The sequence below is a fragment of the Centroberyx affinis genome, unplaced genomic scaffold (genome assembly GCF_046629955.1).
Source record: "Centroberyx affinis isolate AG114_WGS23_722 - 3 ecotype Tasmania unplaced genomic scaffold, CSIRO-AGI_Caff_v1 ptg009622l_1, whole genome shotgun sequence".
Taxonomy (NCBI): Eukaryota; Metazoa; Chordata; class Actinopteri; order Beryciformes; family Berycidae; genus Centroberyx; species Centroberyx affinis.
The window spans coordinates 34,462-58,693 of NW_027284587.1; the positions used below are offsets into that span (position 1 = coordinate 34,462).

Below are 24,232 nucleotides of genomic sequence, written 5' to 3' on the forward strand. Positions count from 1 at the left end.
TATGGCACATAATAGGAACATGACAAAGGGTCCTATGTTCCCCAGGTCTACATATGTGCTCTCCCAGGGTCCTATGTTCCCAGGGTCCTATGTTTAACCCTAACCCAACCCTAACCCTAACCAACCATATTAAGTGAATACAGAGCTGGGGAACATCTTTTTCAGGTTCCCATTATGTCCCATTATGTGCTATTGTGTTGGGATCAAATTTGACCCCAACACAATAGGAGGGTTAATGTGTGTTAACAGAATATTGAACTGGGGAACATAGGACCCTGGGAACATAGGACCCTTTGTCATGTTCCCATTGTGCCACATAAATCTGGGGAACATAGGCCCCTTGGAACATAGGACCCTGGGAACATATGAATGACTCCAAACAGGGATACCACTGTTAAAATCAGCTGTTGGTGATGTACTTTGCATTTCTGCATTGTTGCATTTTTCTTCTTGGTGGATAACCGGCCAATCGTAGACGAGGTGACGTCACCTCCAGATGTTTCCAGCAGCTCCAGTGGAGTTTGATATGAGAAAATGTTTCAGGATGTAAAACCTCAGCGGTAAACGTCAGGTTTTGGTGTCAGTCCCTCAGAATCAAAGAGCGAGGGCTTCTTTCTAGAGCCGCCATTTTGCACCGAGAGACGTTCAACAATCATACAGGGAGAAATCCATCGTAGAAGAGGAGAGAGACCAATTTCTCCACCCACAGGAGCAGGAGAGAGACCAGAATGCAATGCAGCAGAGAGACAGGTTGGGGTTTCAGTAAGATGGATACTCACTTTTTCTATACTGGAAAAAACTCTTGCTCTCTTGCTTTTAGTATCACTAACCCTATCCCTCTCTAAAACTACATCTAAAAACCCACAACTGAATGGGAACAAGTTCACGCCCCTTTTCTGGATGTTGTTGAAAGGCGTTCTGGGAAATGTAGTAAATCACTACCTGCAGTAGAAGTAGACGAGGCAGGTTGAGGAAAAGTGGGTTCACCAAAACAATAAATTACATTATTTCATCACTAAATAACTCCTGGAATGTGTTGAACATCACAGACTGATGAGATCTAACAATGGAAGAGGATCAGAGGAGTTTTCCTTTCTCTTTTCCACTCACTTTAACCTGAAACAGAGATCCAACCATGCTACACACTTGTGAAACATTCCTTTATTATAAATAGAGCATTTGTATAAAAAATCGGCATGCTTAAACCATGGCATTTTACAGATTTCACAACCAGAAGCTACCATTCAGTTAGCCAATACAGCGACAAACTCATCTCATAATGCAGGTCGACGGACGGACGACATGAGACAAGAATCAGAAATTTTCACAACCACAAATTTTTACGTACAATTAGAATAACAACAAACATGGTTGGTCCCCACAATTTCTTTTTAGTATTTCTTTTTGAAGATTTATATTTTTTTAGTTTCCCCTCTCTCGGCTCTCCGCCTCGTTCCCTCTCGGTCTCTCGGACGCTTTTGTTTTAGCGACCGGTCAGGTTTCTTCTTGCTGCTGCGTCTGTCTGCAGCAGGTCTCGTTCCTCGCCGTCACACACCCCCCCCCCCACAGACACGTCGGTTCAGTCTGTCCCCCGTCCTGATGGTTCAGACGCAGAGCGACGGCAGAGTCTCAGCTCTCTTTACGTCCTTACGTCTCCTCTGAGCCTGACGAAAACCAAATCTGCTCGCGAAATGTCCCGGGAATCCTCCGTCTCAGAGCTCCTCGCTCCTCACATGGCGTGATTGGTGTAGCTGACATATGTTGTTTTGGTTGATGGCACTGGAGAGAGGGAGGGAAAACACAGCAGGTTAGTTTACTGATAGCTTGCCGCATTACCCACAATCCCCCCGAGGTCCCGCGAGTCAAACTGAGTTCGGCTGCTGATTGCGTGCAGTGCGGCTGAAGACGGCGAGATAAAAGAGAAAGTAAGTCTTCTGTAAGGTACAGAAGTAAACCGATCTGAGAGTTGCTACTTGTTAGATAAAGCAGATTTGAGTTCAGTCAGCACTATTTTGATGAGTAAACAAGCAAACGCCTCCCACACTTCTGCTGACAGACCAAGAAACGGCTTTGAAGTTTAAATCTGAGCAGTAAACAATTTTGCTTCATCAGATCCAGTCTCAGGTGACTTCCTAACAAACCGAGGAGCGAAGTCGAAGCCAACTTCCCCGAAATCCCCGTTACTGCCGAGCCTCCTCATGCCGGCTCTGTTCGTCCTCAGGACAACAGAACGCACTTTCACTTTACTGACGGACTGAAGATGCTTCTTTCCCTCGGGAGCGTATCTAAGTTCCCAGGGTCCTAAGTTCCCAGGGTCCTATGTTCCCAGAGTCCTAAGTTCCAAGGGTCCTATGTTCCCAGGGTCCTATGTTCCCAGGGTGCTATGTTCCCAAGGTCCTATGTTCCCAGGGTGCTATGTTCCCAGGGTCCTATGTTCCCAAGGTCCTAAGTTCCCAAGGTCCTATGTTCCCAGGGTCCTATGTTCCCAGGGTCCTATGTTCCCCAGTTCAATATTCTGTTAACACACATTAACCCTCCTATTGTGTCCGGGTCAAATTTGACCCATTTCAAGTTAAAATATTTCATAAATATTATCCAGTTTTTTTTTTTATTTGAACAAGGCTTCAAAACAGCTGTATAAACACAACAAAACCAATGGTTATCATTTTATTTGATTTTGAAGGTCTCTAACACTAACCCTAAACCCTAACCCCTAACCCTAGAACTGGGGAACATAGGAATGACTCCTTTCCCTCCTCCCTCTCTTCCTCCTACCTTTTGTCAGAGAATATTTAACATAATGTATCGTTTAAAGTTAAAAAGCCTTCATTATTCTCGGCTATTTCATGAAAACGGACCAACGCGTTGAGGCTCCACCCGACCTTCTTCTGACCGCAGAGAACAGTGAAACATACAGGAGGCAACAGACACAGGTGGAGATGATTAGACAGAGACTGACTGCTGCTCCAATCAGCCTCCGATTGCCTTGTAGGAACTATAGGCCTAGTCCACACTAATCTAGGTAAATTTGAAACACAGCTTTATTTCTCCGTTTTGGCCTTTCATCCACACAAATTCTGCGTTTTCAACCACTGAAAACGGGGAGATATCAGGCGTATCATTGTCATGTGATCCATCGGCTGTTTCAGTGCCTCAAGGCATGCTGGTTGTGGCTGGAGAGCCGCCCTAAATTTAGAGAAGAACAACTCTTCACTTTTTTTGGGGCATTTTTTCGGAAAGGTAACTTGCTCACGGGCTTCGTTGTTATCGATCGCTCTGTGAACAACAACCTCAAAAAATTGCCGGTGGTGGAAAGCCTGCAGGAATAAAGGAGTAAAGTGTCCAGCCCAAGTGTCCTGGAAGAAATGATGTGTTTTTGTTCAGTTTACTGTGGACAGGGGACCTTTAGAAAATGCTAGTGTGGACGGAAAACTTTCAACATGAAAACAGCATTTTCAAATTTACCTGGGTTAGTGTGGACTCGGCCATAGGCTCTCACTGAATGCCCGCATTTCCAAAAAACAAAATACAAAAACAAAACAAAAAAAACATTGTAGGACAAGAAACAAAGGCCTATTTCTGAGACCCAGGACAGCTGAGTCAGTGTTTATGAACTTTCACAGCACTCTTTCCTAAAGCGAAAACCTTGAACCTGTGATGTGACTGGGATGTAAAATCAGCGGCTTATGGAGCCTTAAGATGCTGCGTTATCACACCAAAATTAAATTTATATTCTAGCATTGTTAGCAGGTATGAACCAGAATTTAACACAAATGGAATTATGCAGTGACCAAAAAAGTGTTAAACAAAAGAAAACTATCTTATATTTTAGATTCTTTAAAGTAGCTGCCCTTGTGGGGTAAAAATGCCCCTTTCTTGCGTATATAAACCCCCCCCCCCCCCCCCCCCCCTCTCAGACCCCGGTCCTCACCGTTGGCCTCCACGCCCTCGCACAGCTCGGTCTTCACCTCGCCGTTGGGCCGCTCGGCCGCCAGCTGCGACAGCTTGCTGGTCATGGTGGCGGCGGTGACGATGGCCTTGAAGCTGCGCTTGCGCTTGGGAACGTTCTGCTCCGGGTGGAAGATGATGATGTAGACCTTGGGCATGTAGAGCATCCCCAGGGAGACGGAGGCGCTCAGGCTGAGGGAGACGGTCAGCGTGGCCGTCTGGATGTACATCTGAGGGGAGGACAGATGGGGAGGGGGGGGGGGATGGACCAATGAGAAAGGCTGGTGAGCTTCAAAGGAACAGCTGGAGGCCGTCTTTAACATCCCATAAGCATGCGGGGAAATGAACAGCAGCCTCCAGACAGATGCTGGTAAACTCTCACTGTCTACGCTACCAAACTCTTTGCGAGTGTCAAATCACTGTTGTCATGTGAAAACCTCGTAACTCCAGTTTGGATTAATTACAGGGTTAGAACAGGAAAGAAACAGGCATGAAACAATACCAAAGACATACCAAGACAAACAAGACCCAACAAACTAATTAGAAAGAACAAAAACCAAGAAATTACAACACTCCAGCGCGTTTCGGCGTTGGCCTTCAGGGAGCTTCCAACAATTCATGTTGGTTTTGTTATTGTTTGAAACTCCCTGATGAAGGCCAATGCCGAAACGCACTGGAGTGTTTCTAAATGTCCCTAGGATGAGCCCATAAAATAAATGGCTTTTTATGCTATTTTTCAAAGAAGAGTGCCTTGGACTTTTGTTTCATTCAGTTACATATGCCAAACCACTTTGCACCATTTTTGTAGCACTCTCTGTTTTTCTTCTTTGTTGCAGTCAAATCCAGGTTGAACAGAAAGTCTTTGGCAGGGAAATAGAGGCAGTAATTCTGGGTGAAGCATATTCCCCCTTGTCACAATATATAGCATAACCTTTATCACTAGTGCTGTTGTCTTTAAACTGATCTCGGGTCAGATCCAGGTCAAACAAAGAGTTTTCAGCAGGGCAATGAATGCTGACTCTAAAGCCACGGCCACACTGGTTGTGTTTGTCCTTCTCCGTTCATTTCAATTCATTTTCAGTGAGAGCTGTCCGTTGTCCGGGCAACGCTGATGACACGTCCGTCTCCATCAGATTTCCGTCTGTTTTGGCAGACAGAAAGTTCAACCCAGTTCAACTTTTTCTGGACGGACGGATTTGTCACCGTCCGTTTAGCAAATATGAGACATTCCTACTGTTTTTTTTAAATCGGTGAACACGTTGACGTTCCAAAACAGCCCAACGGACAGAAATCTATCCTTCAATAATTCTGTCTGTTTTCTGACGGATCAGTGTGGCCGCGGCTTTAGTGACACCGACAGAACATATCAAAAACTTGTCATATATACCATAAGGAATAGAAAATTAAGCATATTTCTGCTTGACGTCTGTTGTGTTTGAACTGGTCAAACAGAAACAGTTTCTGACATGAAAAGGAATAGAGAATAGAGGCCTTGCAGAAGCATCTAAAGCCCCCTGGCGGCCATGTTGGAAGATCAGTAAGTAATTCCAGCACAACTCCCTAACGTCTAAATCTAACCTGACTTGCTGCTGTCAACACTGCAAACACCATGTTAACTTCTGGTTGGCTGAGAATGAGGGAGAAGAAATCATTTTATAGACTTCCAAAAAACAAGGAGAAAAAACAAACCAAAGCAGCTGGCAGAAAAAAGAAAATGACTATGGATCAATCAATCAATCTGAAAGACGTGAAGACAGACAGCGATCAGTCCAGTCTGCTCAGATCAGTTCAGATCTGCTGAGACATTTCAGCTAGCTGTAGCTTTCTAAATATAAGACTGAAACTCAAGTGAGAGTTAAGAAATCTGACTCAACTTTTGAGAAAGAAATGTCTGAATGATTGCTAGCACACACAACACATCTACTGCTTTGCCGCCTAGCAACACAAAAGAAGTGTCACAGCTGTTGGTTTAGCCAGTGTTACCTAGCCTAGCTAGTTAGCAGGATTGGAGACACATGACTATAACGTTACTTCCCTAAACTTTGACCAAATTTACAATTATTATTTCGTAACATTTTATTTCAGCAGTCACTCTCAACACGTCAGTTTGTCTCAACAGACAGTAACATTCAACCCACTAGCAGACTACAAGGGAGGGACTTGGGAGGAATTATTGGTAAAAGTAAAAACCTGAAGGATATGAGCTTTCAAACATACTCAAAACTTTTTCAAGCGTGTGTGTGTCCTGTGCTTGATTACTCTGCTGGGGTTCAGGGCCTTCGAAATACTTCTATGTGTGAATCAGTCCAAAACAGTGCCATAAGATATTTTCTGGGTGTGCACAAATAGGCTATGCACCAAAGTTAGCTATAGTGGGTTGGGAACCATGTGAGGCTCGCTGGAAGATATGTATAGCCCAGTTATGGAATCGGTTACTTGATATGGAAGAAAATAGGCTGACAAGAAAGATATTTATATGTGATAAACAAATTTGTAATCCTGTAATCCCATGTGGGATGGGCCAGATGTTTGGCGTGACACAGAAATAAAAATAAACTAACAAGGGTTAGTGCTAAACAACAGACTTCATCACCTGTCATCTGTCATCTGTTAACTATCAGCAGGGAGAAACACTTTCCTACATATTGAATGTTTTCAGTCAACTGTCTAACTGTCCTATAACCCGAACTAACCAAGTGTTTTATTTGCCTAAACCCAGTCTATTGACAGAAAATTCAGCAGGTTTACTTGACAATCAACTTATAGTTAGTTGACATAAATTACAGATAGTTTGTTGAACATTTGTTGATCGTCAACTGAAAATACCAAGCTGATAGTCTGCTGAAACCATACAATTTGAATTGATAGGATGCTCATTCCCATTCAAATCTACACTCTTGACTGGTCATTTGGCTGATTCACTTACAGTGGCTGCAAACTACTCAGTGGTCCAACATGGGACTTGGCACGGTTGCCATGGTATTTTGCCTCTGAAAAAGCTGTTCGATATATTTCCTTGTGTTGGAGAGACATGATGCATGAACCTCTAGTGTCACTTGTGCTTGTAGCATCATGCTGCTGATAAACCTGAACAGGTCAGATCTGCCGTCTGCTGCTCACTGCAGCAGGAAAACACCGTTTCACCTCAGATATCAGCTTTCTGCGGGAAATCACACACACACACACACACACACACACACACACACACACACACATACACACATGCATACACACGCAAATGCAGCACTCTTACATTCAGACAAACATGCACACACCTACATAAATCACAAATGCACACACACACACACATAGTGTACACTCACACACACACACAGACACACACACTTGGACATAGGCATATACACAAACACACGTGAATGCACACACACACACACACACACACGCAAATGCAGCACTCTCACATGCACGTTCAGACATAAACATGTGCACACACCTACACAGATGCACACACACACACACACACACACACACACACACACACACAGGCATATACACAAACACACATGAATGCACACACACACACACACACATACTCACAGATTAATTCACACACATACACACTCACACACTCATAGATAAACCCCCACACACACACACACACACACACACACACACACACACACACACACTAAACCCTCTCCCTCACGCTGAGCTCACCCAGGCAGCACAAACCTCTGTTTCCTCTCACTTCCTCGCCACACGTCACCCTCGGCATCTGTCAGAACACACCTGCGCACACGCTCCCAACGCGCGACGCCGACCGCCCCCGCGTAGCCATGGCAACCCGCCCCGCCTCACGCTAAGCCGAGGGCGAGGCCCCGGCTAATGGCCCTCTCATCGAGCGGTAAACTGACAGCGGGGAATCCTCGGCGGGGCTCCGCTCGGTTTGGAAGACGCGCAGAAGAAGGAAAACCGGCAACAGATGGCGAGTTTCCCCCCCGAGAGCCCGAACAACGGCGGCGAGGAGGCGATTCCGGTGACGCATCAAGGAGTCATTATGAAAATGTATCGCAGACACCGGAGCATAAAGCCATTTGCGGGGCCTCGGAGAAAAACAACCTCTGAAGTGATTTATGCCGCCGTGACGCCGCAAGCTGTTATTACAAAGCCAGCGATACGTGCGATTCAAGGTCGAAAGAGTTTGGCGAGGCGTTTGTGGAAACAGGGACTGGTGCAGGAAGGCCATGAGTCTGTTCTGTCAGGAAAATATCATGAATGAGCACAAGTCTTAAAATGCAAATATGTCGCGCCGTGCAGGAAAAGAGACAGAAATGTGTCTCCCAGCAGGAAAGGATCAGCTGGAGGAGACAGGACTGGAAACAGGAAGTAGTTTGACGGTGGAGAGTCAGGGTGTGGAGGTCGGGGGTCACATGGGGCGTTAGCTAACCTTTTCATGTGACCAACAGGTGGAAATGTCCGGTCCAGTTCCTGCTGTTGGACCAGAATCCTTTACTGGAGGAGGAACCTGATCTGAACTGGATTTAGGGCTGAACGATTTTGAAAAAATATCTAATTGCGATTACTTTGACTGATATTGCAATTGCGATATGATTTGCGATATTTGGGGGAATGATAATTTTTACATCATTATTCTAATTTTCATTGAAAAACATATTAAAATGATTATGGTGTGATTTTTGCGGGGATCTGTACCAAACAAAGATGTTTTCTTAAGTCTGTAGAATATGATGTGTAGGCCAGGACATCTCTGCAGCACCACAATATTTACTTTAAAATGGTATTTTGACACATTTCACCTTTAACAAATATTGCACCTCCTGCGATTTGAAAATTGCAGTAGGCCATATTGCGATTTCGATAAAATTTCGATTAATTGTTCAGCTCTACCTGGATTCCTGTCAGAAACATGGAGGCGGAGCTTCAGAGTTCAGGTTCTTTTCATGTGAATTTTACGAGTCTATGTTGAGTGTGAGTTTTTTCTTTGAATCGGCATCACAACATAACATCAGTTCAGTGAATGAGAGTGTGAAATGGCACTTCACTCAGCACTGCCTCTGTCAGCTGCTCATCAAGTTACATTAATCAACTCACAAGACTTCCAGGTTAGTACACAGTTTAATACACTGGAATAAGTAAAGTGTGATTGGTGGAAATGAGAACTAGACGTAGACAGAAGTAAATGAAACTCTAAATCAGTGGTTCTCAATGTGGGGTCCCGGGACCACCAGGGGTCCTTGAGGGAGTTCCAGGGGGTCCCCAGCAAATTGATGAATTGTTAAACTTCACCATTATTTAATTTACAAGAAGTTAACACAATTAGAGAATGACGGATGATTTTTTGGTCATAGTTTCTCTGTTATCTCTCTACCTGCAATACAGACAGTCATGGAATTCTGGACAAAATCACATCTGACAATAAAAATATTCTCATATTTGGGTTTGAGAGACAAAGTCTTATCAAATGGGGGGTCCGGGGCCCAAATGTGGACTAAATTAGGGGTCCTTGATATGAAAAAGGTTGAGAACCACTGCTCTAAATCACACTGCTATTCTAAGTTTGTGTGTGTTGCGTACCTGAGCTGAACAGGACTGTTCACAAACCAGAAGGCAAAACAGACCCCAGATCAGGCTCTTTAGATCATGCCATAATTTTCTACAATCTACAGTCTATTGAATTAAACGGAGCAGGACTGTGTTTCTTTACATATAGCAGCTCTCTAGGCATAAAAACTGGGTGGATGATGGAAGTATGGATGTTGGATCAATGGATGGATAACAATGATGGATGGATGTTGTGACATCATTATTTATTATTTTCCTGGCAACTGCAACTGAAACTCATGTTGCCCAGACAGGACTTTTGTGGAAATGTTTCAGCTTTTTTTACAGAAATCTATTTCATGGTGGTGAAACAAGATGTCACTTGTTTTATTATTACTGCCATGATTATAACCAATAGAAGAAACTCCAGGTGTTTGAAACGTTACTCCAGAAACTCCAGAAACTCTGTAATAAAAAGGTGCAGAGTGAGGGAGTTTCTTCCATTGTTAACTCTTCTGCTCTCCTCCATGTTTGTATAAAGACGATGAACACAGAAGTAATTATTGAAGTTGTGTATGATGGACACTGGGATGGATAGTTGGACTCTAAGTTTATTGATTAAGTTTAGAGTTGGGGTAGGACCAAATAAGTATTTTACTTCTTCCTACTCCATTTCGGACATGTAATATTTATTTATTTATGTTGTGTGTTGAGAATTTGTTGTATATGTTTACTGTTAATTTTATTGGTGATTCTTGTTTTGTTTTCTTATGTATATATATATTCAGTACTGTGCAAAAGTCTTAGGCACCAAGAGTTTTTATATAAATTGTGTCTTAGATGTTTATTCATTTTTTTTCTGCATTAGTGTGTCAGTAGACTGCTCTTTATAGTACATTTTTTGATATTTAGAAACTTTTCATTTAATTATTTTTGAAAGCATGTTTGCTTTACTTTTTTTTCTTTTACATGTGCCTAAGACTTTTGCACAGTACTGTATATATTTTTAACATGTTCGAAATAAATCTATTCTATTCTATTCTATTCCTCCGACACACCTGCACTGACCTTTTTTTTTTGGATGTGCGAGTGGCAGAAAATCCTCCCACTCACCTTTTCCCCCTGTTTTCCCCCCTGATTCTCGGTGGTGCTGTTTTGATTTGTATGACATCAAATATTAAATCAATCTCAGAAAAGACTGAACTAAACTATTTTATACCGACTGTGGTTTCATAAAAGTCGCTCCGTTCCCTTTCATCAGACGGTGAACACAGAGAGCCGTCCTGTGGCTCACACTCACTTCGTGAATTCGTGACTTCTTGAAATCGAACTCCCCGGCCCGGCGAACCCCTTCCCGCCTGATCAAAGCCGGACTACGGGAGGAGTCTGGCGAAGGCCTCGCTCGATCTGGAGCGGCGGCGGCAGAAGCCTCAGCCTCAGATCTTTAATCAGAACGGCGGCGGCGGCTGGGCTTCAGAGCGGCGAGGAGCCAAGAACCCGTCGCCTCGGCTTTTAGGTCAGCCCGGGAATCTGGGGCACGAAGCTCGCTGACATTTACAGTAGCACCGGCAGCTGGGACGCGGAGGGAAGGCAGAGAATGAGTAATAAGCACATCACAGGGCGCCGGCCGGAGGGGGAGCGAGGCCGGGGAGGAGAGCAGGTAGAGAGAGGCGGCGTCTCTCTCTCGCATAATGAACAGGCGTTTTGATATTCTGCTGCACCGTCCCGCGGAGGATCAGGATGCGGCTCACACCCGCATCGTTTGAGCCCCATCTCCAAAAATGCTCCTCTGGGGAATGTAACTTTTCTGACCTTACGTGGCGAGGCACTTTATCATATTAATATACTTAACTGTGTTATTATCGCCATCTCCAGCCCACGTCTCAGGGAGAGTATTCATCTGCTAACACAGACGTCAAGAAATATGCAAAAAAAAAAAGTCTTCCACTCCTCCCTTAAGCGCTTATTTTTATGTCTGTTCCCAGCTCCTCTGACCCTTCACCTCCTCCTTTCTATTGGCTGCTTGAAATGCTTGTGATCTGGGACCTGGCCTATAGATAGTAAAAAAAAAAATGGCAGAAGACCAAGAACCAAGAACACCAAATTGGTCAGAGGAGGAAAAGAAAAAAGAAAAAGCACATACTAAAAAGTTAATTTGATCCGCAAATAACAGCAAACAGAAAACAACGAATGTGGGAGGAAATTGCAACGAAAATTAATTCAAGAAGTCTGGTGGAGAGGTTCATCCAAGAGGTCAAAAAAAAATACGACAACTTCTTCATTTATGGCCATAAACTCAACCATGTTGCAGTTAAGATAGAGCCAGAGGTTTTTTTCCTTACTAAGGCTGCTAACAGTTTAACTAACTTTAAGGGACTCCTTAAGTATAAGACCAAGATAAGGAGAAAACCTTAAATACTTAAGTGAACATTTTAAGGAAACTTTAAGGAGAAGACTTAAGGGTGTTTTGTGCAACCGATTTTATTTTAAGGAAACCTTAACTCGGACTTTAAGGAAAATCTTATCTTAAGGTGTTTTGTGCAACCGGCTCCTGAAGTTTATTGCAGCACCGTCTATTCAAATCTCTAAAATGAATCCAGAAGTGTGTTTGGTTGAATGATGAAGACAGTTTGTGTTCAGATCTCAGATATCTGAGTTTGCTCATTTCTTATTTGAAGCATGAAATAGAAGGAAAAGTGTACTATATGTATAAGTGAAATAGTGTTTTTTTTGTCTTTTTATCTTAGTTTAGATGTCTAATACATGTTGTATTTCTTGTCTTTTTTGTGATACAAGAAAAAGATACTGTTTAGTTTCAGGTTCATGACACCAGAATAAAATGAATCAATCAATCATATTCTACTGTTGACCTCATTATAAGTCGCTTTGGATAGGAGCATCAGCTAAATGTCTAAAATGTGCAGCATCATCACTTTTTTCTGATGCTGTTCTGCTGTTCTGCCACCTTCCAAAGCCCGTGGAGCAGCACAGGCTTCAGCTCGGCTTCAGCTTCATTCAAACACCTGAAGATGATTTTTACAGGTCGTCGTCCACCGTTTAACTCCGACTCGACTCCGGCGTGAAGCTGGCGTGACGCTGGCGTGACGCTGGCGTGTGTCCGGACGATGAACGATGTACAGCCTTTGCTGTTTATGCCCTTTTTTTCCCGCTCCTACCAATTTATTCTCCGGCTCCTGTGAAAAGTCTAAGGCAGCGGCGATTAGCTTTGCTCCGCTGCTTATCTCTCTCATGCTCCTCAAACTTGTCGAGAGAAAAGTCAATACCAACCACCAATGTTATTGCCTGCCATCCATAGCTGTCATTTAAGCTCTGGTTTTATTTTCCGCCAGGCAAAGGGGGGGGGGGGGCTGCCCTGGGCCAAATGAAAAGAACATATTACCAGTGTGCAGGACGGAGACAGATGAGTAGGTATGAGCTGAATCCAAATTTTTCTTTTAGTTGCACTTTCTTCCCAGTTCCACCTTTTGAGAGATTTCTACAAGACGGGCCAGTGTTTGTGTGTGTGTGTGTGTGTGTGTGTGTGTGTGAGAGAGGGGTTGTGCAGTTCAGCGGGTCGAGCAAGGCACTAACACTGCCAGGCTGGGGGTTCAGTTCTCACTGGGGCCTCCAATGCTAAAACTGTAAGCACTCATGGTACTGTGAGGCACTTCAGTCTGCCAAACAGCAGTTATGTTGCATTAAAACTGTATTGTATTTTGAACTCCTCCCTCACCAGCAGTGTTGGGAATAACATGTTACTGTAATTCCATTACATTTGGCGGTAACTAGTAATGTAACTAATTACTTTTTCAAATTAAATAACGCAATTACAATTACTGAAATTTAAATGGGCTCGTTACTTGTTACTTTACGTGAAAACAACTTCAGAGGATTATCCGGTTTATGATCATCCGACTTTACGGTGGAGCAAGTGAATCAACAGACTCCCGGTCCGGTAGCTCAGCCACACAATGGCCGACAGTTCAGGCACCAGTTTACTGTCCTGGAAATACGGACATTATTTTTTCCCTCCTCGAGATAAAGGACAAAAATATAGTGGTGAGCTGTGGTCTATGTGCAGGTGTGAAAACTTTATCCACATCAAAGACGAGCAAATCTAATCATCTGAAGCACCGAGCAAAACAACTCGACAAATGTCTGAGAAGCAGCTGTTATTTAATTTTACACTTCCAGAAGAGTGTGCTAATGCTTGATTTGAAGGCCTGTCGAGGCTACAATAAATCATATCTATTGTGTTTTATTGTTCCACTACTTAGTTTTCATCATAGTGATAATGGGTACAGTGATAGATAAAATTTAACAGTTGTCTTGTCCCACACTGTGCCACAGCAACACTAAAATAATATAGCTATGTGTAATAAGAGAATTGAAGCAGACATTTAAAAGTAACGCAAAAGTTACTTTCCCTGGTAACTAATTACTTTTATTATGCAGTAATTGGTAAAGTAATTCAAGTACTTTTTGAGAGAAGTAACTAGTAACTGTAACTAATTACTATTTTTCAGTAACATGCCCAACACTGCTCACCAGACACTAAGACCTGGATTTGCTTCTGTTTCTTTCTCTTTTGGCCCCAACTCCAGGTTTTACTGAAATAAGTGCTGCATGTTGGATTGGATGGAACATGAAATTTAGAAAAAGTTTGTGTAGCTCTATTAGAGTCTTGGGTCGTGTCTCTTCCTCCATGATAAAACCTCAAAATCAGTGATTCTGTGATCTGTTGCTCCGGTAGAGGAGACTGGAGAATTGTGTTTTTCTTTCTCTCTCCATTCACTGCCATTGTCTGGAGGAACAGTCTGAAATGAAATGACAAAATTCTGACTATATATAAAAAACTAGTCATGCTGCTGAATTGTTTTGAAGTGAATCCCTTTCTTTATGTTTATCAAACCTTTCAGTTTGAACAAGTGGGACACTGAAATCCAGTCGGAGGAAACGAACGAATGATGGAAATAAAACGAAGAAAATAAAACGTTTACCAGTAATTGTAAATAGGCGGAAAAAAATCTCTCAATTCTCCAATCTCCTCTACCGGAGCAACAGTTATTCCCTGTATAGAATCAGATCCTGTGTGAAATACAGAGACAACAGCAGATTTCATTTAAAACTTGCTGACTCACTTACATAATGGATTTTTTTTTTGTCTTCATCTTAATTTTTTTCCTCACACCTGCTCTGTGTCGCCAGATGGGAATAATGTTTCAATTACCGTTAGTCTGGTTAGCATCCAGGCAGCGGAGACACAGAAGTTTAGACGCTTCCTCAGCAGGCAGCCAATCAGGAGCCTGTTTGATACAGAGCCAGGGTTTTGCTCTGATTTGATTGGCTCACAGTCAGTTAGTTTGAGAACAGGAAAGTTTGAGAACAGGCAAAGACCAAAGACTGAATATAGCCGAGACGTTAAGATGTTACAGTCTTTTTTCTCTCTTTCTCTCTCTCTTTCTTTCTTGTTGTTGTTGATGTTGATGTTTTATATGTATAATTGTTTTTAATATGTGTTGTTTGTATGATGATGGACTCTTGGAAGATACAAATCAAATCAATCATCTCTAAAAGTTGACTCATTGATTTATCCACCAAAGACAAACTGTACGGTCATTTGGCGTTTGGCAGCAGGTAAATCAGACCCTGGATATCAGTATATATTATTATATATATATATATGTTATATATTAACACATATGGTTCAGGGACAACGAGGGGGAAATCGCATGACAAACAGCAGACAGCAGACAGCAGACTGCACATTTCACTCCACAAATAGACATCCAGCATGGGAGGCAGCCTGGAGAGAGTCTGGCTGGACGAGCGCATGATGAGGCAGTTCAACTGAGCAGGAAGACAGCAGTCACCGATGATAACTATGCCGCCGCTATCCCGATGTCTCCATCCGATAACGCCGCCGCCATGTTCTCCGGTCAGAGGAGAACGTTCGGATGCGGCGGCTCCTGCTCAGCGGACGCCGGCCGCTCGCAAAGGAAATCGATTGAACAAGTCACTCCCACTCGCAGCGGTGGCAGCCATTCAGAAATGATGGAGAGGAGGTTTAAAACAGTAATGGGTTGGGATGCTCTGCTATTAATTGTGCAGCTTCCCCCCCCTCCCCTCCCCCCACCCCCCTCCTCCACCTCCACATGGGTATTGAGCCGAGCGGCAGCGGCGGCGGCGGCGGCGGCGGCGGATGCGACAGCCATCTGCTCCTGGAATGACAGAGCCGTGGCGTTTTTCCCAGCGATTACGCAGCTTGATGTGATCAATGGGAAGAAGCGCTAATCAGCGGAGTGACGGCGCCCGGGCCTCGTCCGCCGCTCCGAGAGACTCGCATCGACTCCCCGCCTCGCCGCCAGACACATGCCTGACATATGACTGATTTAAAAGTTTGGGTTTCCAAATGACGTATCATTGTGAAAAGTTTTGACACACACACTCTCAGAAAGAGTACTGGTAGCACAAAACTGGAACAAATGATGGTACTTTTTTAGGGGAGAGTAGTAGCTTGAGTCCTTGGTTTGCAAACTGATAACGGCCCCACCTTCCCCTTCACCTCTACACACTCTGTATTTTACAGATACTAGATGATGAAACTCCAGGTAATGATTGTTTTTTTTTCAAAAGTGGATATATGGCATTATGGAGTCCTCAGCTCCTCAGTTGATAGTTGGAAAAAAAATGAAGAAAAAAGTCAAATAATCATAGGAGCCTGCCAGGGAGAGGAGGAGTCGGGATTGCATGGTGAGAGGAAAGTGCAAAGTGGAAAGTATTTGTGAATAAATCCACCGCAAGTCAAAAGTTTGTAGTGAATCGGCAAAACTCAAGTTTGCACTGGAAAGTTGTTCCCAAAGAGTGTCCTAATCCTGCAGTGAAGTACTGACAACACTTGGCTGCCGGAAACAATTTCAATATTCAAATTTCAGCCAAATGTCAAAAAATTGAAATGAATTTTAATCACAACCTGTCCGTTAAATGTGTCAAAAACAGTATTTTTTTTAACCCCTTGCACCCTGACTTTCCGCTTAAATTTCCCCTCAAGTACCTTCAAAATCAAATTATTTTTTCCCATACTGTACAAAAACGTCACGTCTGTATTCTGTATCTGTTCGTTCCAACGCTTCATTGAAGCTACAGCTGCTGATACTGAGTGAAATATTCAAATCCAAGACGGCATTATTTATGGCTGCACCATTACATCATTTTCTACACATTTCCCTGTAATTCAGCCTGACATGTTTGGTGTCTTTGGAAACCTTTGGATCTTCACTAGAATTTAAAATAAAGTTCTGTGGGTTTGAACAAAGCTTGGCTGCGGTGGAAGAGTTTAACAGCTGATTACAGTCGCTGGTTCCTCATGACTCGACTCCATAGACTCTCATTCTATTCTCTTCTACCAGCCTGCTAGTTTGTAATTAACACACACACACACACATGCTCCTGAAGAGGAGATTCCTACTTCTCCTAATTTAATGTAAGAAGCGATGTCTGTCTGGAAGATATTTGGATTCCCCTCCAGGGATTTACTCCATCTTCTCTCTTCAAATATAAAAAATTAAAAACAAAACACCAACCCAAATCTGTCAAGACAATGAATAACTTGTCTGTTCCTTGCACCCTGCTTCATGTGTCAATATCATTATGTACATTTTATCATTAATATTCAAATTTCTGATGAATTTGACTCATTTTGGTTAATTCTTAGATTTAATTTTTAGGGGAAAGATACGGCCGTAACTCTCTGGGTGTTCCATGTTTGTCTTCCTCCAGCTTAATCTTGTACTTGTGATTTTTTTCCCTCACCAACTTTTAAAATGCCAAACAACAAGATTAATTGGGTCTGTAGACCGTTTAAGATTTGGACAGCTAGTCCGTCTTGTGGAAAGATCATTGGCTGCCCGTCTGTTGACTAATAGTTAGACTTGGGCACCAGAGTGCTGAGCAAATGCTGTAGAGTCCTTCTGGCTTCTCTGCATTGGCTCCGGTTTTCCTCCAGGACTGAATTCAAAGCCCTTCTCCAGACTTTCCAGGGAAAAGCCCCCCCCACATCCCCCCCAAACCCTCTGCGTTTATTCAGTGAGTGAACTTTGTGAGGGTTTGTTTGCTTTCTGAGGATGAGCTGCCTTGACAGGATGAAGCACAGTGTCGGGTCACTGGACAGAGAAACGTAACAGTGAGATATTATGGACAGTATGGATTATCTAATGGCAATCTCAATATTTGGGGGTTTCCGGTGTAGCCAGCAGACATCCGGGCCAAGACTTCCTCTTCCGTGCGCCGGTCATTGTTTACAGTCCGATTAGCAACTTGAGATACGAGAGTCGAACGTTTCTCCACACAAAACACAAACATCGATACTTTTTGTAGGTGTTTTAGGTCCAGACGACATTTCGGCTAATCTCTATAAACAGATATCTGCACAGCAGACGTCGTCTCTCAACTCCGACTCCATTCTCGTGTCTCAAGTTGCTAATCGGACTGTAAACAATGACCGGCACACGGAAGAGGAAGTCTTGGTCCGGATGTCCGCTGGCTACACCGGAAACCCCCAAATATTGTCCGTCGCCCCCAGAGTCTAATTGTTGTCAGACCGATAGACGATGGGTTCAGAGATTGATCTAATGGGAGATGGAAATGTTTGCTAGCTTGCTAATGCTAGCTCGCTACGTTTTTATGAATGCGGGTTGTTATTGCTGCTCTAAGATGAATATATTCAAGTAGTATTATGTTGTCTAAAGCTTGTATTTAGTTAGTAGTCGGTGCACATTTCACAACAGGAGAGATTGTCACAGTAAACAGCTAATACCTCAAAATTGCTACACGACTAAATGATCTCAACAGCATCGGTTACACCTCAAAGCGGCGCACTACTGTGCAGATCTGCACTCGTTTTTCCAGCACCACACTGAGACCTTGCACTTGAGATTTTACACACTTTAAATTAAAAGTGTGTTTTAAATAAAATGCATCATCAGCGGACAAAACAGATTTCTGCCTGGCTGCACACCGCTGTCGCCAACTTGGTGACTTTGTCTCCAGATTTAGTGACTTTTCAGACTCCTGCCAACTTTATTTCTCAAAAGCGACTAGTGACAAATCTGCCAAATTTTTCTGACCACGGGGAACAACATTAATGTGTTGAATTCCTGAAGTATTTTTTTGCGACAGATTGACATCGCTGATACAGATTTCCCCTTCTTGTTTGTCTAAACCAAACAGGTGTGATGGTTACAGCTCATGCCAAACACAGCGCAACCCCCTTCCACTGCTAAGAGCGGGGACTGTAGGTTATATATTGATATGCAAATTAGTGCATGACGTCATCCGGCGACTTTTTGAGCAGCCAATAGCTACTTTCCTTGGAAAAGTGTTGGCAGCACTGCTTTACAGTTTACAAAGTTTCCAGCAGCAGAAACACTTTGGCTGCAGCTTTCCTCCGAATAAATGAAGTCAGACGTGAAAGAGAGCTGGGCTTGGATCAGAATTTTAGATTTTACTTGACATAGGCTACAGCTGTTTATTGATTTTCTGCGTCTGGTGATATGAAGCGTATCACTATTTGCATATGTTTACAGAGCGTAGGGACGGGATTGGAGCGTCCGTTCCACAGCAGGCTGATGGAAAGTCAATAGCGTTCACCACAGCTGGACGGTTAGCGCAGAGCTGAGCAGACGCATCGGTCCAATGAATAATGAATCAGACCCGAGGTGTTTGTTGTGTTTTACAGCGAGTCTGCAATTAACAGCCTGGACCCTCCGAGCTCCCACACAACACAGATATCTGCAAGAAAACAGATCTGTAGAGACAATCCCTCTGCTGTGTGATCTGGGAAAAACAGAAAATTAATTTAATGTTTTATTGTTCCTTATATGATGAACTACACTACCAGTCAACAGTCTGGACCCACCTGACTGAATGTTCTGTGTTTCTCATTCTCTTAAAGCCATTTTGATCTAAAGACTTCTGCTTAAATGCTTGAAATTAAGTTTCTTAGACAAATATAAATAGTGAAGTTGATCCTATGTATGAATTTCTTTCCAAAGCCTTTGCCTTTCCATCAAGGCAATAGACATGCATGACAGTCTGAGTTGGCTAACTGTCAGTCAGAGATCCTCCTATGCTTAGTTAAACTTAGAAATTTAGAAAGTTAGAAATGTAATGGTGACACGATCGCCAAAGATATTATATGAAAGGTTATTCTCTCAGTTTGCTCAAACACAATTATCAAACACGATATGCAACAGAAAGAAGGTTCATGCCACCTAAAGCGAAAACAAGTGTGATACAGAAACCTGTTGTGTACAGAGCCATGGTCAGGTGGAATTTGTTAAAACAGCATCTTCAAATACTTCAGGAACCATAATTGAATTGTGTGTGAGTAAACTAGGGAATAAATGGTGTAGGAAATAAAATGTATACCTGGGTGAAAGTAGAAATCCCCTTGGCAGAGAATGAGAAATGTATTTTAATATCCTGGTTTCTTGGAATTACATGTGTGAAAGCGCAGGATGGATAAATATATAATTTAAGAAGGTCATACAGACAAGGATTTACAAGTTTGCTATTAATTCTTGTGGAATTGTGATTGATTTATAATTTTTGTGTTTGGCTTGATGTCTGGATGACAATATTGTTTCTCTTGTACTTGATTGTTAATTCAATGAGATGAGCTGTGTTTATGTGGTTATAGTGTGTATAAGTGTGTATGACTGTATGTGTGGTGGACCCCAGGAAGAATAGCCAATGCTTATGCTGATGCTAATGGGGATCCTAAGAAAGAAAGAAAGAAAGGCAAAGGGCTTTAAAGAATCTAAAATATAAGATAGTTTTGATTTGTTTAACACTTTATTTTGGTTCCATTTGTGTTATTTCATAGTTTTGATGTCTTTACTATTATTCTAAAATAGTCAAAATAAAGAAAAATGTGGTGTGTCCAGACTTTTGACTGGTGGTGTATATGATGAGTGTGCAGAATAAGTTCTGTTTCCTTTGGTTCAGTTATTATGACAGACCTGAGATATGTTTCAGAAAAAGTCGATTCTGCAGCAAACCGGGGAAAAAACGCCAGCGAGCTTTATGTGATACCTGAGTCTGTTTAGGAAGAGCTGTTTGGACAGGATTACTTCTACAGGAGGAAGTCTGTAATTTTAGTCCCGTCCAGAATCTGCCAGGTCAGTAAGTTTTCCCTCCTGTAAAAACCACCTGAGGTAGACCTCGTCCCGTCTGAACTCTCTTCCCTCAGATTGTTTGTGTGATGTGAAGGCCGACTGAAGGTTTCCATGACTGCAGCCACATGATAGCAGATCGTTAGCAGGATAATCAATATTTTTCAATAATTTTCAACCGGATTAACGTTGATCAGTTTATTCTAAAATGATCAGGTGTTCATATAATATGAGATCCAGACATTGGACTGCAAAAACTGACAAACTTGTTCAGTTATTTTCTCTTGTCTCCAGACTTATCAAGCTTATTTTATGATTTTTTTTGTGAAATGATCTCACTGCACTGGCAGATAATTTTACCGGCTTCAGCAAATTTGACTTTTTTTTCAGGAGAATGTAACTTGTTTCATTTACTTGGTAAACATTTAAATTGTCTTGGAGAAAGTTTCTTGTTTCCAGATTTTCTTCATTGTTTTGTGATGACTTCTTGAAAGAAGTCATATTGGCATGAATCAAGTGAAATTTACTGAAACCAGCAGATTATCTGCCAGTGCAGTGAGAGAATTTGACTAAAAAATATATCATGACATAAGCTGATAGGCCTGGAAACAAGATCAAATAACTGGACAACTTGTCATTTTTTGCAGTGTGGGAATAAGTCTGAAATAGTGAAATTAATTTGATTATTAGACTGCATGTAAACATAGTCAGTGATGCATTGATGTGTGTTGTAAACCTAGAGTCCATGACAATGACATGAACTAAATCAATTATAAATAAATCTATAAAATGTACATGTGTCCGCTCCATGTGAAGCATGTTGTCAGGCGGCATGATTCATTTTGTGGGACGCTAGTTTTAATGCCATCCAGTAATAATAATTATAATAATATGCTCCTGTAGGGAGTAATCCTCTTTGCCTTTCATATGTCAAGCTACAGCATGTTCCTCACTATATACAAGTGGCAAATAGGCTAATGCATAAGCCACCTATAAGTGAGACTTTACCAAAGTCTACTATGAATGTTGTGTGAATCTTGTAAGTTATATACGGCTTAAAAGCTTATAAGTTGCCACTTCCATACTATTAAACTTCTAGGTGTCATATAAATAAACACAAAACATATAAATCATAGAAAGCTGTTCCTCTTATGACTTTTATGAAACGTGTTTGTATGGGAAGTGCCACGGTGAAAAGGGAGAACATATTTCTTTCTTGGCGTGTTTTAATTGCACTGTCTGTTCCAGTCCTGCTGCTCTGTTCTCCTTCACCAGCTGCTTTGTTCGTGTTTCCACCTGTATTGATTTCACAGAATAACTGTGGATCAGGTTATCTGAGGATCCATGAGCTCATCACTTCTCTGCTCCCTGAAAACCAGCCTGACCTGCACCACATCAAACACTCATATCACTGATATCATATAGATACAGGCCTAGTCTGCTGTCTGTATGTAGACTGATATGTTCATGATATGTTCCAGGGTTTCCACTTTCACTCGAACATCAAATTCAAGCACTTTTCAATGACTTTCAAGGTCTTGTTTGGTGAAATTCACAGACTCAGAGTTGTTTTGTGTTATCTGGTCCGGTGTCTGGTTGCTCTTTCCTGGGAAAAATCCTCTGCCGCACAGGAAGTGATGCGTTTTACGTTTCCGGTTTGTTTGGAATCAACAGAAGAAGAAGAACTGCCCAGTGAGCATTTTTCTGTTGAAACGACGTTTAAAAAATGACTATGGTCACCGGTGAAAAGACGTTCAAAACAGGTTCAAAAGTGAAAGTTTTTTCACCGACTATTTGAAGACGTTGATTGAACGTTCACATTTAGACCATATTTCACTGGGATATTACACCGGTGAAATATGGTCTAAATGTGAACGTTCAATGTTCAAAGACAGGAAAAATAAAGGGAGAGAGAGAGATGGGGGGAGACATGCAACAAAAGTCCACAGCCGGATTCAAACCGCAGACGTTGCGGTTATGAGGTTTGCATCTTAACCAGTAGGCTACCAGAGCGTGCTGCATTTTGCATTAAATATTTTAGTATATAACCCTTAGTATATACACCACTTAACTATGTCAGTGTCAGTTGTAGTTGAAGCTGGACCACCTCAGTACTTGCTCATGCGCGTTATAGCTGTAAGCGCAATTTCTTATTTTACATTAATGTATAGAAGTGCTCCCATTACCATGTCCTGAAGCTTCTTGTTGGCAGCACACAGCCTGTATAGTTCCATATTTATGACATTTTAAATGAAACATTAAATGCGTTGAAATTACGTCTTCGTGTAGTCCACATTTCACCTACCAGTGCCATATGACTTTGGAGAAATACATTCACACTAATCAATATTATCTCTCTTTCAAGCTACAACTGAACAAATTATCAAATGATTAAATAAATTTGTGTTTTGTGACACGTTGATGTTGTAACCGCATTTTAGCTGGTTGAAAAGAGGGAGAAAAGAGGTCTGAGACGTTCAGACCGAATATCACCCAGTTTTCAACTAGAAATCAACGTTGAAATCCCGGTTGGTGCTCACTGGGTGGGTAGTTAGCATGAGCAGCGATAGCCACCATGGCTGAACAGACAGAGAAAAGAGAAACTCAAACTACAGCAACAGAGAATCCAAGCTCCGCCCCCCACACTGTTTGATTGACAGGTGATCTGTGGGAAGTGCAGAGCAGAAACACTTCGCAGCAAAGACGGAGACAAAATTAAACTCACAGATTATCACTTCAAGTCTCTCTCTCTCTCCCAAAAAACAACACTCCATATCATCAGTATCTCAACTGTAGCACAGCAAGGAGACTCATAAAAAAATATTAAAAAATCTCAGTAATTCACACCACCTGTGTGTCAAATCCTCTGATTTTAACCAGATCTTCCTTTAGAGAAGATAATGAGCAAAATCCTCCATCTGGCAGCTCAGTTACAGCAAAATAAACCCAAAAAAATGTTGAATAAGCTCAGTTTGATTCAGCTGTGATGAGGTTTCTGTTGGGTGGATGGAGAGCAGTCGAGGGTCTGATTAGATTTGATTAGAAACTAATTCATTAGCAATCAATCCCGGCCAGTGTGTTAAAGGCCTCAGTGTCAGATGTAACCAATAGGAGCCGATCAATATTTCAGATCAATATATCAGATATTGTCATTTCTGTGGATCAACCCACACACACACATATATATATACATATACACACACACACACACACACACACACACACACACACAATCACATCCATACTCCTACCTCACAAACACACATTCACTCTCCTTATCTCTTTCTACTGCTCTCTCTCTCTCTCTCTCTCTCTCTCTCTCTCTCTCTCACACACACCATGAAGTCCACACACCGACAGAACACTGATCAAACTAAACCTGGTTTGTCTCTGGTGTGTGTGTGTGTGTGTGTGTGTGTGTGTGTGTTTCCGGCCAATCCCACGCTGATGCTGCGGGTATTTCCTCACCTGAGCTGCATCACTGAACAGTCGTCCAGTCAGAAGCCAATATAGCCGACTCAATATCACAGCAAGTATTCACTGTTTCCCAGAGCTCTCCCAGAAAGCTTTACAGTAACTTCCCAGGG

General features: G+C 42.4%; 1 protein-coding gene across 1 annotated transcript in view; it reads right to left on the reverse strand.

Annotated features, from left to right (window-relative positions):
* Positions 1 to 1,729: 1,729 nt before the first annotated feature.
* LOC139640516 (metabotropic glutamate receptor 8-like) overlaps positions 1,730 to 24,232 on the reverse strand; it is a 28,295-nt gene continuing 5,792 nt past the window's right edge. Inside the window, exons 4-5 of the mRNA XM_071514687.1 lie at positions 3,932 to 4,178; positions 1,730 to 1,779 (exon numbers count right to left, since the gene is read on the reverse strand). Of these exons, the coding sequence (XP_071370788.1) occupies positions 1,730 to 1,779; positions 3,932 to 4,178 (297 nt within the window). The remainder of the gene's footprint in view (positions 1,780 to 3,931; positions 4,179 to 24,232) is intronic.